The sequence below is a fragment of the Emydura macquarii genome, unplaced genomic scaffold (assembly GCF_026122565.2).
Source record: "Emydura macquarii macquarii isolate MOO-44397 ecotype Brisbane River unplaced genomic scaffold, CSIRO-AGI_Emac_v2 contig_2768, whole genome shotgun sequence".
Taxonomy (NCBI): domain Eukaryota; kingdom Metazoa; phylum Chordata; order Testudines; family Chelidae; genus Emydura; species Emydura macquarii.
This window is the reverse complement of record NW_027132905.1, coordinates 5316634-5333951: the sequence shown is the minus strand read 5'-3', so window position 1 is coordinate 5333951 and position 17318 is coordinate 5316634. Positions and strand designations below refer to the sequence as shown.

Below are 17318 nucleotides of genomic sequence, written 5' to 3'. Positions count from 1 at the left end.
AAAAGCAGTACGGCCACTTCAGCTGTTCAAAAATCATGAATCAAGCCCCAAAAAACCAAGAGTGGTTTAAAAATCATGAAAATGTATATGTAATTTGGGGTGATTTAATTGGCCTTTTGATTTTTGAAACTTTAAAGGTACATGCTTTTTTTCACCCTGTAACCATGAAAACTAAAAATGTACTTCTACTTTAAATGAAAGTTGAGATTTGCATATATTCACACGATTCCAGGCACCAGGTCTTTATGAACACCACCAATTGTCACAAGAGTTGGCAACACTGGCTAGTGGACAATAAGCTGGCTGTGACAAAACAATGCAGCATCACTGAATAAAGCAAAAAGAAACACTACCTTGGACTTTGCCTAGACAGGAGGCTCTTATATGATTAAAAAAAAGACTGTTAAATGATGAAAGAAACTATTACATTTTTGGTGGGATGGCACTTAAAATATTGTTGGAAATGTCGTTTTTTCATTACATAGTTACATAATAAAAAAAAACATGCTGTGTCATGATGACACTGAAAATGAAGATGAATTTCAAAACAGTCAGGTATAATTGTAGCTTTTTTTCCCCCCAAAGCTTTAGTGAGGGACAGGGTAACATGAAAATACTGTACAAATATTACAAAGCTATTAATAGGAAACAGTGGAAGGGAACTGCATGTAACTCAGCACAGTAAGACAAAGAATTCCTCTCCGTTTCTTTGTTTTAGATAAAAAGGGTTGACATGAGAAGTTGCCTATCTAAATAAGCAACTAGGCAACAGACTGATCTGCCAACAGAGGTAGCTGTCACCATTATCAAAAAGATGTTCAAAAATAGGTCAGATAAAACTGTTTTTATAATCTAAAATACAAAAATTATCCTGTTCTCTGCAGAGGTTGGAATTGGTTGATCTGAGGGGTGGTGGGGGGGAACTTTTCCGGTCTAAATCAGTTACAAGTGTGGAGAACTCTGGCCAGTTGCAGGAATTTGTACTGCTAGCTCCTCATAGAATCTTGCAAAACCACAAAGAAGCCTACAAACCACACCAGAGGGAAGCAATAAGTTTATTGCAAGCTAATAGCATTATACTAGCGACACACTCTGGAAGCTGAAGAGGGACAGGATTCTCAAAAGAGATGTTCTGCTTGTCCACAGAGGTAATTATGATTGTCAAAATTAGTTACTATTTTTGGATGTTTCAGGATGGAAAGTAGAGGGAGCAATTAGGCACAGTTTTTGGGGTGTGCACTGTTCTATGTTCTGGCTGGAAAATTAGTTCTTGTGTGGTCAAAGAGTAGAGTACATCTGAGATACTATAACAATGAGAGCACAACACAAGGTCAAATAAGACATAAGGAAATGCCAATCTTATCCAAAGGCTTACAACATAGCACAAAAATATCAACTTTGATTGCCTTAGGATATTCTGTGCAGATGGTGTCCACTTGTAGGAAATTACTTATTCCATTTTCAGATGAAGAACGGGTAAGAGTATTTGCATATAAAGATGCAAAGAAAAATACAGTGTGCAATGATGGGACATTTTCCTTCTAGGGAAAAGCAAAGCATATAGTGGATAATTTACTCCAGTAAGAAATTGAATCATGCTAATTAGGAACTCTGTGTGTCAGACTGTACTTTTTAAAAAGAAAAGCCTCAGCAATTTATAATATGTGAAAAGCAGCTGTCCTACGTTGCATACGAGCAGTAAAAAGCCAGTGAGCCAGTTAATTATTAAAGTCTCAGTTCTGCAAATAATTGACGTGCACGCTTGACTTTTAAGCATGAAAGTAGCTCTACTGAGTTAAATTGGGCTACTTACGTTCTTAAAGTTAGCATGTGCCAGAGCATATGCAAAATTGGGGTTTAAGATAGTAACCTGGGCTCTCATTCTGCAAACACTTCCACATACAATTAGCTTTAAATACCTGAATAGCCTCACTGAACTCAGACCAACTATTTGGACCACTGTCTAACATGCTAGAAAAATATTGCCAGTACATACACATCATGCTATTTGAGAAAGAAAAAAAATGATTACTAACCTTTTGTAACTATTGTTCTTTGAGATTTGTTGCTCATCTCCATTCCAAGTAGGTGTGTGCATGCCGCATGCACAGTTCGCAAGAAGATCCTGGCTGGTTTCAGGTAGAAAACTGGGAGGAAGATGTCCTGATTTGCATGGAATTGGGAAACCACCTTTGGAAGAAAAGCTGGTAAGGACAAAGTTGTACCTTATTCTTAAAGAAAATTGTATAAGGAGGTTCCAAGGTGAGCACTTTGAGCTCAGATGCCCTCCTGGCCAAAGTTATGGCCACCAGGAAGGCCACTTTCCAGGAAAGGTAGAAAAGCGAGCACTTCGCTAGGGGTTCAAATGGTGGTTCTGTCAGCCTTGACGGAATGAGGTTGAGGTCCCATTGCGTGTAGGAGGATACAACTTGTCCAAACCCTAAAATGCCCTACCATAGGATTAGCAAAGATGGAGTGCCCTGCGGATGGGCTGCAGCTTGAAATGTTTCCTCTGGGGTGCCCAGGGCCATTAGTGTAGCCTGAGAACCTTTCAAGCTATGCAGCTTGGTGTCAGTTTGTGATGAAAATGGGGCTGGGCCTTTGAACGGAAGGTCCTGTATAGTTAGCTGGACTTCACGCGGGAGGCCCGACGCCTGGAGCTCCTTCTCATGGATATGTCTGAAGACATAGTCTGAACCACTGCATCCGCCATGTCTAAGGCTGCCTGAAGCAGGGTCTTCGTCACTGCCTTACCCTCCTTCACCATGGCAATGAATTCAGTCCTGGAGTCCAGTGGTACTGACTCTGAATTTTTCCACGGACTGCCAGGAGTTAAAGATGTACCTGCTGAGGATGGCTGCTGATTTGCAAAGCAAAGTTGTAGCCCTCTGGTAGACTACACCTTCCTTCTGAAGAGCTCCAACTTCTTAGCATCCATGGCCTTCAGAGTGGGGCCTTGTTGATCTTGCCTCTCCTGATCACTGACAGCTGCCATCATGAGTCACCCTGGAGGAGGGTGGGTATAGAGATGCTCATGGTTTTTCAAAGGCACAAAGTACTTTCTCTCTACTTTCTTTGTAGTAGGAGGTACAGAGGCAGGTGTTTGCCATAAAGTCTTTGTGATCTCCTGGGTAGTCTTTATCAATGGCAGAGCAACTCTGGAGGGACCTTCTGGGGCCAGAAGGCCCACCATAGGGTCTACTCCCTTTATGACCTCCTCTGCCTGAAGATCCATATTCTGCGCCACCCTGCAAAGCAGCTCCTGGTGCACGCTGCTGTCATCTGATTTAGGTGCGGCTACTGCTCCCACCATAGCTTCATAAGGGGATGAGGAGGAGGATGCTCTGATTGGCACCATTGATGTTTCCTGCCCTTCAGCACCAGAATGGTTGTAGCCTTCTCCAGTGCCATATGGTAGGCTGCCAGCAGAGTGGGATAGCCAGGGCCTGAAGTCCAAGGCAAACAATTGCAACCTGCCAGCGTAGGACCACTGAGCCTGGTGGAATGCCCATGGGGTCCAAAATGGCCATTGGGCCAGCATCTGCCATTGAGGGGGCCATGGCATTGAGAGCGGGTGCGTCCTCTCTACCCTCTGGCATCTAAGGAGGTGCCAGCTCCTCCTTGATGAGCATGACTCCGTCTCAGAGTCGGATGAGAACCGCTCACTCCTTGGGGACCGTGGAGGCGCAATGCCGGGAGCCATCATGGCAAGTTGCCTTGGGATGACACCGCAGCTCTTCTCAGTGCTGGTTCTTAATCCTGGTCATGCCTTGGCAGGAGCAGTGGGGCCATACCCTCGGTAAGTTTCCTCGCAGCCTCAAAGGTTTCAGGCATGGAGGGAAACTAACTTCTCCTCTCGCCTGCTTCCCTGCCCACGAGGCCCAGACTCAACGAACCCTTTCACGGAACCAGAGTCAACGGTGCCGGGGGTGTGGGCTCGGGGGCTTCAGTGACCCGGTGCAGGGTTTCACTTTGCTCAAGCCCTTGTACGCCGATGACTTTGGCATTGGCGAGCATCCCTTGCCTGTCGTCTTCTGCTTCTAACATAGCACCGGGGAGTGGGAGCAGTTCCACATCTCTCCACGTACTGAGTCCTTCGAAGCCGGGAAGCTATACTAGTGCTGGGAGTCTCTAGATGTGGAGTCCTTCCTCGGTGCCACTTTCCTCACCAACGCTGGCACACTCCGCACAGAGGCCAAGGTGCAAGGCCTCTGCTCTGCCAGGCTCTGCTCCATAGGGTGGAGAGCTGCTTCCATCAATCAGGAATTTAAGTCTCTGGCTTCTTTCCTTCCGAATCCTGGGATGGAAGCCTCTGCAAACCTTGCAACAATCCCATTGGTGAGACTCTCCTAAGCATTTTAGACAAGATGAGTGAGGATTGTCCCTGGGCATAGGCTTCTTACACTACCTGCAGGGCTTGAAGCCAGGCATGAGTGGGCAGGGGAAACAAAACCAATAAGCAGTAACTATTCCTATTCTAAAACTATGCTAACTAATTAGCAACTATTTAACAGGTACTCCTAGAAGAACAATGCGGAAACTTGCAAAGCAAGAGAGCTAGTCACAGGCGGTAAGAAGGAACTGAAGAGGCAGAGAGTTGGCGGGGACCCTATATAAGGCGCCATGAGGGTGCAACTCCAGCGGGCACTAGAGCTGACCCTACGGGTACCACTAGGGAAAAACCTTCCAGCATGCACTCCGCGTGCACACACCTACATGGAATCAACATGAGCAAGCACTCGAAGAACAGGAATTGCTGAAATATTCAGAATTTTAAGGAAAGATGTAACAATTCAAAACAGACTTCAAACCAAAAGTAGAAAATGCTACAAGATATTTTGAATTTTTTTTAAATTAATGGTGAATATTTTACATGGCAGCCTTTGTCAAAATCATATGCATGATGGGCCTGATGCAAAGTTCACTAAAGTCAATGGAAAAAAGACTCCTATTGATTCAGTTGGCTAGGGATCAGGTCCCAATTCAGGAAAACATCCCACCAGGAAGACAGCACTTAATCACATGCTTAAATCCCACTGAATTCAATGGGACTCAGGGCACATGCTTAAAGTTAATCAGGATTGTCCTGAACAGGGATGGGCTTCAGCATGATAATTTAACACTTTAAAGCATAGCATCTGTCAGAGATGAGAGAGATTATGTGCACACAGATAATTTCTTTACTTGATTTCTAAAACAGAAAGATACTCGCAAATCCCACATAAAAAATATTTTGTTAGGATATTTACCAAACAGGCACTTAAGCAATAACAATGAAAGCAACAAGTTACTTCCTGAAAATTAATGACTGGCTAGGAGAGTGCTGATTGTCATTAACTCACCAAGATGGGCCCTCTTCTGCGGTCACTACTGCTTTTAGGGAACAAAGTTTAAATAGCACTATCTTTGACAAGGCATTTCTAGAGGAATTAGCATCTGGGCAAGCAGCCAGACACTAGGTTTCTCTCTCAAATATTTTGTGAGGGTTGCTACAGTATACAACCCAGTCTGAAACACTGAAAAGCAATCCCTGCTCACCTGAGTAGTACCACTGAACTCAACTATTCACATAAATAAGGGAAGCAGGGCTTGGCACTCCATGTAGTTTGCAGAAGAATGAAGCAGCCAGAAGTGTTCTTAATAATTTATTTGTCATATCAGTATTGTAATAACTTACCATTTTAATAGCAACATTGCAGATTCACTGAACATCTGATATTTAATTTAAAAAAAACACACAGAGGGGGAAAAAAAAGAGTCCGTATAAACTTTGATGCCAGAGAATTACAATGATGTAGCACAATGCTTAGGGCTAGACCCCTGCAGCAGGACTGGGATCCTGCGAGTCCCACAGGATCCACTGCCATAATAGCGGAAGCAGGTAAAATATACATTATTGCGGGCAGGATTGGGTGGGCAAAACAAACAGACCGTGGTAATTCGTGGGAAAACAATCTTTTTTTTTTCTACATAAAGATTTTAATACTTAAATTTAAACGAGTGATAGAAAGAGATTGGATATCTATTATAACAGGAGTTAAAGTATTTTTTTACATCGTTTAAGCAAGATTTGTTTTATTATTTTACTGGTAAAAACCATGTCTGAATTCTGTGTGTGTGTGTGTGTGTGTTTTGTTGCATGGGGGAAATCTGTCTCTTTTGTGAGATTTGCAGAATCTAAGACTTTTGCAGGTGGGAGTGGGATAAAAATGCAGGAGCAGGTGGGAATGGGTATTGCAGGACGGGATGGGAGCAGGATTAAAAAAATAGTTCCCCACAGGGCTCTATTCAGGACTCTATCCTCAGTGTATATTGGTGTAATGTTATTGACACTAGTAGAGTTAAATCAATTTATACTAGCTAAGGATTTCACCCTCATCATTTTAGATTCAATTCCCTGCCCTCCTCTTCAAATCCACCCATCTACATATACACACACCCCTGTTGCTAGACCTCAGTACACAAGTGAACAGCATGGGTAGATATTTATAGCTGCTCAAATTTTACTTTAGAGAGATAGCAGGACATCAAAGTTCAAAGTTACATTTCAGCCTTCTGTTGTGTTCCTGACATGGAATAAATTATTAAACTTAGTTCTTATTATTCAGGATTTTTCAGTGTATCTTTTTCAGTGGACCTGAACCTGACATGTTAAAAATGTTTAAGGCTTTGCTATATAGTCCAAATTCTTTGCATAGAGAGGGGTACACATAAGAAACTCACGCATTCTATTCAGAGTGCCTCACTTGTATCTACCCTGAAATACATCAAAGCTAGATTCTGCACTGATCCAAAACGGATGTATTTCACTTCGATTGTGTGCATACTGTCCTTCTTACACCAAGTCACATGCTTTGTTTGTACTGTGTTTATCTCTACATGTCTGTTTGTATATAAGCCTACTCAGTTTCCTGTAGGCGTTAGGGATGTATTATAAAAACAGTGAGGTATATTCAGCGTCACTGAAATTCTACCCCCAATGTTAGTACCATACAAATGTTGCCGAAGACTTTCACAGCTGCCATAAATATTGGAACTAATGTCAGCTAGTATGTTCCCCTCTTTCCACAAGTAGCAGACCCGGATGCAGTAAAGTGAAGAGTTCTGGTTTCATAGCATGCTCCTCTCTGTCTTCAACACCACTGGTGAACATTGAGGATTGGGCTCTGCAGCTGGGCAGAAGCTCTGTGGTTGAGCTGGTGAACATTAAACACTGAGCCCACCAACAACACTTTTCCCTTCTTCATCCATCATTCAATGAAAACTCTCTGGAGAGAAAGGAGGCTTGGTGCTTAGCAGATGGTCATTATGTAGGGCTCTGCAGCCATGAAGACCAGGCTGCAGGGCAGAGGCACAGGTCCTTCATATAGATGGCTCTGGTCGTCAGCAGATTTCAGAAGATCCTTGGTTTTCAGGGGGAGACAAAGATGCCCCTTTGGAGGGAAGCCAGGTGACAATGCCAAAGGTCTGGTTTTTTTATTGCCCTCTGGCACCTCTGTACCGCCCCGGCAATGTAAAGAGGCTATAAAGGAAGTGAATCTGTCATCCATCAGAGATTAACCCTACCCCAGGGACTAGCTGGCTCTTCATTGTGACCCTAATGTACAGGACATGCCAAGGACAAATGTGTGGCCAGAGCACTGTGTCTTCTGCAACGACCACAGAGGCCACAGGCAGATGAGAATTTTAGAGCTTCCTTGAGGTTACTCTTACACAGCACAGGATATGGGGAGGCACAAGGATGGCATAAAAGGTACCCTGCACGGAACATAGCTCTGCTGGAATGGAGAACTGGGGACTGAAAATGTAAACTCAGAATACACTGATACCTATTTTGGGTGTGATTCAGCCAATAGCAAAGATATTCAGTAGCCCAATACAGAACAAGTTATTTTTATTTCAAGTAGGAAAGTTACAGTGACACTTCTTTACATGGTTAAAAAATCATATTCACAGCTCTAGAAAAAGGTTCCCTACTAGTTAGCTTCACTATGGCAATGGGTTTCTAAAGGCCTAATTCAGCTATGAAAAATATGTCCTGTTTGCATACTTTGGAAATCTTCATCTCTGGCTTCCCCCCCCCAGTCCAGCGCTACATAAAAGTGGTTGTTGGTTTCTACTCTGGAAAGTTATGGGAAGACCCACATTAAAAATAACCAATCCTCAGTTTTGATGGAAAATCATATACAGTTGTGTGTACACATCCCAACTTTTTAGAGTGATCACACATTACAGGATTATAAAAACCCTCTACTGTATAGAATGTAACTTCACTTGCACATCTACTGCTGCCATTTATGTCAGTTCCAACAAACTCAACTTTCTGATACAACCAGAAGCACAAGACAGCCCTCTCATGTATATTAACTGGAATGTAAAATACACTTGGTAGTACTATGCAAGCTAACAAGGATATGCGAAAGGAAATAATGTCATGAATTGGCAAGACAGCAGCTGCATTCACCAGCTTAAACAAGATTCAGTCATCAAAAATCTACTACTTAAGCCCAAACCACAAATTTTCAATTGAAATCTTATTTCCACCTTAACATAAGGATGTGAAAGCTGTAAATCCATCAAAAGGTACAGACATCTAAATGCCTCAAAGCAAATGTCTCAGGAAAATATGAGGTATTAAATGGAATGAATTTATAACAAGTGCCAAGATTCGTCAGAGTTCAGCAACCCCTTATCTTCAAAGTTATCCAGCAAAGAAGATGGAAATATCTGGGATATGTGTTAGGAATAAAGCCAAAACATTTGCCATGGCAGGCATGCCATTAGGCAGCTGGAGGAACATGTAAAAGGGAAGATCTCAAGAATCCCTCCATCAAACAGTACTTAGAGAGAGAAAACTTATGGCATTTAACCCCACAGAGGACATACAATGAACAGCCCAGGACAGACAGAGATGGCAGAGCCTTGTTTGTGCCGTAAGCAACCTTTGATAATACGGAAAGTATTCAGATTCAGAAGACAAACTAATAAGCCTGAATATTGAATAGCCTCCTATGGTACTCACATATGAATCCATTGTTAAGAACCTAAGAAGGATGAAATGTGGTCCAGTGATTAGGACACTAGCCTAGAACTCAATTGAACCTAGGTTCAATTCACTGCTCCACTACAGACTTCCTGTGTGACCTTGGGAAAGTCACTTGTGCCCAAATTTTTAAAACTGATCAGCATTACAAGACCTAAGTGACTTCAGCCCTGTACAAACATATTTAGGCAATGGTCTGCCCTAAATAATTTAGGATCTAAAATTATCCATTCAGAAGTGGGTGAATCGAGGCACAGAGATTATATGGCCTTTGGCTAATCAGCATGAGAGCCAGATTAGAATTTGGGAGTTCTCATATCCATCTTCAGACCGCTAGATACTCTCTCTTTAGCATGTTAGTTTTCCTAATGGACAGGGGGGAAATAAGAATGCTGTACAGAACCTAGCACATTAGTTATGGATCCAGATAAAATAACCCCCAGTTTTCAGCCTAGCCTGAAATCTTCGTAATAGTCTATTACAGTAATTTACCTCAGTAACTAAGAACTCACAGAAGTCAACAATTGACTTTAATGGGAGTTGAGTCACACCCCATGTACATTTTTCTGCATTTGCTTTTAACATTTTTTTAACATGCTTTTTAACATTTGGCTGATGCTCATTTGGTTGAAGTTTAAATGATCATTTTTTAATTTTTTCCCGTATTTACGAAGACTTAGTCACTAGTGTAAAACATTGTCACAGGATAAGAGTCTCCAGCTGCTAGCTAAATGCCAAAACCAGTATTAAGCAGTGACAGAAAGCAAACAAAAGATAAAACAGGATGTATATTTGAAAAGTTGGAAATATCCCATTTGGGTCAGTATTCCAGGGTAATGATATTATTTCTACTCTTCTAAAGCAGGCTCAAGTCTTAAAAGCACTTTATTTATGAGCTGGAAATTAAGCACATGCATAAATGCTTTCAGGAACTGCACCTAAATGAATAAAATGCAATAGGCAGCTCAAAGTTGGTACAATGGAATCACACCAATTTATTGTATTAATACTCCGTGCATACTGGCCACAAGTAAGATTTACATAAGGCTATAAGTGAAATAATGCCACATTTTGATGATCATACGCCTGATTGACTCAAATATTCTATAGAAGTCAGTTAATGGGGTTCAGTCAGACAGCAGTTAATGCAATTTTGTTCACTTTATCTTAACTAATTGATATTACTGGACAACCAAGTAGCATTCTTTGGGTAACTACAGTTGGTTTCTAGCTTTTAGCTCTTTAAGAACTATTCCTAGCATTATGTGAAGTGTGGCTTTACTGATCACTGCCGACACTGGGTCCAATTCTACTTCCTCACTGATGCAGGTGGGCGAGGAGTGGGCAAAACATTGGCTCCACCCCCTGCTATGCACTGGCCAAAAGAGTTTCAATTGTGTGTTAAATGATCTGTACCAGGTCTTGAGCTAGCACAATCACTCCCCACCTGAGCAAGGGGAAAGTCAAAAATCTGCTTCCTGGTCTGCTCTTGGGACAATGAAAAAATTTGCTGTAACAGTATGATTCTTGAAGGAACTTTTGCCCCTACCAACCTGTCTACATCAAAAATAATTACAGCAACATTAAAGCCTACTTCTAGAAATAAGAACATATACAGTTAAGAGAGGGGAAGAAAGAAACTGACGAGAGAGGAAGGTGATCTCATTTACTTTTATAGTTTTAAGACCTGTGTTCTGATGCTGTAAATCAAACAGTTTTCTATAACTACCTAGAAAAAAATGGACTACAACTGAGTCAAATTGTTGATTAAGAAGAGCATGAACTATATAGAATTTAAATAATCACAAAGATATGAGTCCCAAAAATCTACCAAGAGTTATTGTAGAGATTAGAAGTTCACTATCCCCCCAAAAAGTCATTTTGTCATTTAAACAAAGTTTGCTCTACATAGCAATTACTGTTAAAATCACAGTGTGTGTTTCTTTCAGATGTCTGACACTAACAGATATAGGTTGGCCACTGAACATGTGTTCCAGAATAGAAAACCATAACATGCTCTCACATACCCAGCCACGTAAAATGCATGACATGGAGCAGTTTCCTTGTGCAACCCTTTAACGCTTTTGCTACTTTTCATAAATCATTTGGTTAGATAATAGAGTTGGCTTGCGTGAACGATCTATAAAGCCATAAAGGTCTGACTCTATCCTTTGAACAAGTTTAATTTTTCAAAGACAAAAGCATAACATATGTCAAATCTGTTTGCAATGCAGCCCATCTTTCATTATTCTCCTCTTCTAAAAATCAGAACATGACACTCTGACCTCCTTTTTAAATGTTAAAAACCTCAATTAAGTTCTAATGGAAATCACCACTGAGTTACAGTACTTAGCTATGTTCTATTTTAACTATTAGACCACTGTTTCAACTGAACTTGCTCCACTGCCATCTGTAAAAGAAGCTATTGTTGCAACACAGCTACCTTGATGTTAAGGAACACCTAGTTAATTTGAATAGAGTTACCACAACATGAGGTGCAAGTTTTCAGGATAACACATTCCACACATTTTAAATATATATACACTGTAGGAAAATTAAGTAAAGTAATTATATTAGGTATAATAGCAAAGCAGCTTACCAGCCCGTCACAGTTGCTTATAGCAACTGAAGCATTAGGCAAATCAGTGATATCCCCAACATACAGGCAATTCCCATGGAGTGGTTCAATATGAGTCATATTAGAATCCTCTTGCCATTCAATTGTTGCTCCTGGGGCAACCAGCCTAGAGTTCAGCCTCAGCCTGAAGTGAAACTCTCGTCCAAAAACAGAGACATTATAAAATATTTGCTCATTTGCTGTGTCATGTTGCAAATCCCCAGCATCTCTTCGGAAGCGCCCCTTTGGAGGTCCAGACACCAGGTTAGATAGGAACCTGCCCTCTGAATCTGTGCTGATTGGGACGACAAGTCTGTATTCCTCTATATTCCTCAAAATAGGATCTTGAAAGATAAAAAAAAGTATTACAACTAAAAAATATTCCACGGTTTAGAATTATTAGTCCATGATCCATTACCCCATTAGACAGTTACATAAGGGAGACAGCCAATGAATTATCCACAGCCACTTCATTCACCAGTATGGCTAAACTGCTTAGTTTCTAACACAGAGCAAAGGGCAATTACAAGAAAATGTAAGACAACAAAATAAGTCCTCGTACAAAATAAGCACCCTGCATCCCTTTTCCAGATGTTTTATGAACTGAAGTCAGCTCAGACAGCTGAGCTATTCAGACTGTCATTAATCACCTAGGATGTTGCATGTCTGGGGGCTGCTGGCACAATGCTTGAGAACGATCCAGCTTCTATTAAATTGACCTCTGACCAGGGCTACACACAGAGGTTAGGGGAAGGAAAACTTTATACTATCAGTATTTGCAGGTCAGAAATTTAAAACGAAAATAAGTTTCCCCAAAAACTAACTGAGGGAGAAGTTGATCAAATCCTAAACAAGTTGAAAGCCTGCGATTATCAGGCACAATATACAGCTGGTAAGTGGGGCTTAGACCAGTGGGAGTGTCTCGGCGACTTCTGGAGCATTTAAATTCAGGTTGTTTGAAGGGAAAAAAAGTTAGCATGTGTTGTTTGGTTGTTTTTGGGTTTTTTACACATGGAATTCTAGGAATTGACCCACTAAACTCTGATCTGTCCGATGTGTGACACTGAAACCAGCGTTCATTCGAGATTCCCCGTCTCAGACTAAACACTCTCATGTGATCTGGGATTTAAAACAGATCTCCACTAGTCCCCTTCCTTTCCAGAGGCTTAGCTTCCCACTGGGGATCCAGAAGGTGGCTATCGGATTGCAGAGACAGTGGCACAGAAGTGTCATTCCTCGGGATCCCAGAAGTCCCTTCCCCCCGGGGAGGCAGATCTATCTTCCCCTGTTCTGCTGCTGCCAGAGGAGGTACAGGGAGCACAGGGAGCAACTGCGTCTCGCAAAAAGTGTTTGCAGAAGTTGAAGGGGAGTTGAAAGCCCCAGGCAGAGCGAGCTGGGACTTCAGAGGGGGAGGTTGCAGGGAAGTGGTGGCTAAGCCAAGTGAATGGCAGCGGGAAGAGGGCTGAGGGATGGAGCCATCTCCCCCCAGGACCTACCTCTCTCCCTGGAGCTCTGCAGGGAGCTGGCGGGCAGGAAGAGCGCACAGCAGAGCAGCAGACAGGCGATCCGCGCTGGAGGATCCATTGCCGCTGAACCGCAGCCCGAGCCCAGCACTTGGAGCCAGCGTTAAAGTTCCCCACGGCCGCCCGATACCATCTGGGGGCAACTCGGCGCCGCCTGCTCCCACGCAGCGCCGCCCCGAACGCGGCGGGGACGCCTCGGCTCCGCTCGGGTCCCCTGCTGCATGCACCCCGCAGCAGCCGCCGCTCTGCGCTCGCAGCGAAACACCAGGAGGCGGCTGGAGCGCAGCGCGGAGAACACGGGGCGTGCAGGAGTGAAGTCAGGCTGATTGACAGAGGCGCTGCCACCCGGCGCAGCCCGGCTTCGCAGCGAGCCCGGGCAGCAGCCCCAGGACTCGACTCCCCTCCCTCCTGGACCCAACTCCGGCTGCGGGACACTTCCCCACCCACCGCTTCGACAGCCACGTTTCTCTGCCCTTGGCTCTGCGCTAGCAGCAGCACAGACTAGCGGTGAGCGCCATGCTTCCCCCAGGTCCTAATGCGCTCGAGTTACTGTCCCAAGACGCCCAGCTCTGAGCCCCGCTCCACACCAGGCTCTTCTTATTTATTGAGCCCTGACATCATGCTAGGCCCTCGGCAGTAGGGAGAAGAGCGCACATGTTCCCGTCCCAATAGGTTTATATTACTCACTGATCCTACACCTTGCACACTGGGGGGCAGTTGTATCCGGATCTCAACTTGGCAACTAGCATTGCCAGACCCTCCCGCCAGTGACCACTGTCGCCTGGAGCTGGACCGTCTCCCCAGCTCACAGCACCGAGGGGAGGAGAAGCGGTATCTGTGCCTCCTATCCCAGCGCTCCCTTGACCAAGGTCTTGGGGACGGGGAGTACAATCCAGAGACCAGCAGCACCGCTGCCAGGCCTGACTTGGAAAGGAGGACTGCCTGTGGTAAGAGGAGAAGCAGGAGCAGCGTCTGGGTGACCGGGAGCCTCTTGCTACCAAAGCCTGTGGTCGGCAGGGATCTTCCCTGGGCGAACGTCGTGATGCCGGCAATCAGGTTCTGCGCCGCCCGTGCACGGGCGAACTCGTCAGTGCCGGTGACCTAGAGCGGTGCCAAGCTCCGGATGGGGAGCGTCTGCTCAATACCGAGCGGGACCTGCAGTGACTCATTGATGCCACTGCCCTCGGTGCCGGCGATTGTGAATGACTGTTTGGGCTGTCTGGGCTCCTCTGCTGCTGGTGCTCCATCCCTGGAGACCGCCTCGATGCCAGGGAACGCACGCTAGGAGATTGGCCCCTTGGCGGGATCGATCTCCGCCACCCGTTCCATCTAGCACAATGGAGCCCTGATCTTGCAAGGAACCTCTGGTGCTGTTGTAATGCAAACAGCAATTAATAATTACATAAAAAGCACAGTTAAAAAAAATTACATTTTTTGCCATAAAAATTTTGCCACATGCAATAAACATCCAGCCTTAGGGCCCAATCTTGATGTGTGACTTTAATGTAGTAGTTGAATAAATATAAAATGTTTACTTTTTCAGGATTGTTTATTTTCATCAGTTTGCTGGCCAATTTTGCAGTAGCTTAGAGGGCTTTGCCTCTTTTTGTCACTGGTTTGGGGTCTCACTCATAGTAGATTTCTTTCATAGGTATATTTGTTTGTTTTACATCCCAAGCATTGTTTGTATCTGATGGTTTCCTGGAGTAAGTTTTCACTGGAAAAAATGGCAAGGCAAAGCACCAGCTATCCCTGTCTATAGCTACTCCTGAATGATGAAGGGCCTAATCCTGCAGTCTTTACATGATTAACTCCTTTGAATCAACTGGGATTACATGCCAGTGGGAAGGATGCAGGACCAAGCCCCAAAGGTGTAAATATTGGAGTACGATAAGACTGTAAGAAACATTTGGTACTGGTCAGCGTGGGAGGCTGGATACGGGTGAAGAGAGACCTCAGTTCTGATCAAGACTGGCAATGTCTGTATCCCTGTGTTTTTTCCCCTCTGCTTTTTGGTAGGCTGATCTTTAAAGCTGACAAAAAAGGAAGGAGGTTTTGAATAGATACCTGTAAAGGTAGAACTATTTATAAACTATATGTATTAATCTTCTCTTTAGTGTTTTTCTTGGATGCCTTTTTCTTTTGGGTAGGGGGCCTTTGCAATGGATTTTTCCATTTGATTTTTTGAAAGCTAATGGTGAGTGGCTTCTCTTACTGAAAATCCCATATACACTCATCAGTACAGCTCCATAGCTGGTAAAGCTCCAGCTTTATTTTTATTGGGCTTGTATTTCAAATTGATATGGCTCTTTTAGATTCCATGGATCCAGTCTTGCTCTGACTGAAAGCAGTGGGTGTTCTGCCATTGACTTGGAGGGGAACATGAACAGGCCATATGTTTATAATCAAAGGTCTCGTGCATGTGTCTCAGCAAAAGAATAGTCATAACAGAAGCTGTGGAAATGCACAACACGGATTGGCCAATGAGAGGGTTACATAAAAACGACTATACTGGATCAGACCAACGGTCCATCTAGCCCAGTATCCTGTCTTTCGACTGTGGCCAATGCCATATTCCCTCATTCAGAGGGAATGAACAGAACAGATAATCATCAAGTTGTGTTAACTGAGTTGGAAACTAATTGGAAGAGTTGGAGGTTAGCAAATCTGTTTAATATGGGTAACAGCTGCCTTCAAAGGCGAGGACTTAAGCAAAGAAGAGTAAGATAGAGAAACTTATGGAAGGTTTATTTCCATAGAGAAACTAGGACCTGGTCTACACTGCTGGCAGCATCAACGGGAGATACACAAGCTAGGTACTGAAACTTGATTATCTCCTGTCGGCTTACTAATGTTCCCTTACCGCAGCATCTCCACTGTCCTGTGTCAAAAGGAAATGCCCTCCAGTCAACATAGCGTTACTCTTTTTGGGGGAGGAAGGTGGATTTACTGCCTTGGCCGGAGAGCACTTTTGGGATCGATTGTGCGGGTCTCCACTGCCCACTCAATCAATACCGCTGCATCTATTCATAGAGCCCAATGCAGCCCCAGCAGTGTAGACACACCTGGAGTTTCACATGCAGCTGTTATTGTCTTACCACAGCCAACCAAGATCAAGGAAATCCATGGGCTCCTAGTACCTCCAGAACTGCTTTGCCTACAACCTTCTCACTAACCTTCCCTTAGAAAAAGAGAGAATGGAAACAAGTCGGTGGTTGGTAAGATTCTTAGGTCTGGTCTACACTAGAGTCAGGTCGAGACAAGGCAGCTTATGTCAACCTAAACATGGAAGGGTCTACACTTAAATTTGGTCCCTCTGGTGTAACTGCCCAGCTACGCTGACTTAATAACTTCACATCCATGAGCAGTGTAGAGTCCAGGTCGATGTAGTTAGGTCGTCAGTGTCAGGGTGGACACTGCGTTGCTTATATTGACTGTTACTGGTTTCCAGGAGCCTTCCCACAATACCCCACGCTGACAGTACATTCAATACAAGCGCTCCTAGTGAGGACGCACACCACTGGCACAAAGTGTAGACGTGCACAAGCGATATAATTACTGCAGCGACTGTATGCCGACATAAATTCGGTCAACTTAATTTTATAGCGTAGATGTGGCCTCAGTGTCAAGTGATGAGACCAGACTCTTAGCTGCTATAAATCATCATAGTTCCATTCAAGTTAGTGGGTGAAATCCTAATCCTGTTGTAGTCAATGGGAGTGACCCCAGGCATGCCTGTCATCAGAGCCTCAGTGACTGACATGAGCTGAAACTCAAGACGCCGTTGCACTTGTCCTATTAAGATGCTGTTCTGGCACCACAATAGCAGGTAGCTATGTCCAAATTGGTGCAATATCCTCCACAACACGAAGCCTTGCAGCGAGAAGCACTTGACTGAGTAATCCAGTGTAGGCAGTCCAGATTAACTAGACCACTTACCACGCACAACAGCTCTGCTGTGCCTAATGACGGTAAAGGCCACTTCCTTTGCTACCAGGCTCCAGTGTAAGACTTTAAAATTTCTTTATGACAGAATTGGCCTGAGTCTTGCACCACTCAAACTCTCTCACTACTTTAAGTCTGGGCTTAATTTTTCATTAAATCAAATCCTTAAATCTTTGTTCAGACAAACTAT

General features: G+C 43.8%; 1 protein-coding gene across 1 annotated transcript in view; it reads right to left on the bottom strand.

Annotated features, from left to right (window-relative positions):
- The window catches only part of ADAMTS2 (ADAM metallopeptidase with thrombospondin type 1 motif 2), a 217449-nt gene extending 203157 nt beyond the window's left edge, over window positions 1–14292 (bottom strand). The window contains exons 1-2 of the mRNA XM_067567255.1: window positions 13157–14292; window positions 11643–12004 (exon numbers count right to left, since the gene is read on the bottom strand). Coding sequence (XP_067423356.1) covers window positions 11643–12004; window positions 13157–13244 — 450 coding nt within the window. The 5' untranslated portion in view covers window positions 13245–14292. The remainder of the gene's footprint in view (window positions 1–11642; window positions 12005–13156) is intronic.
- Between the last annotated feature and the right edge of the window lie 3026 nt (window positions 14293–17318).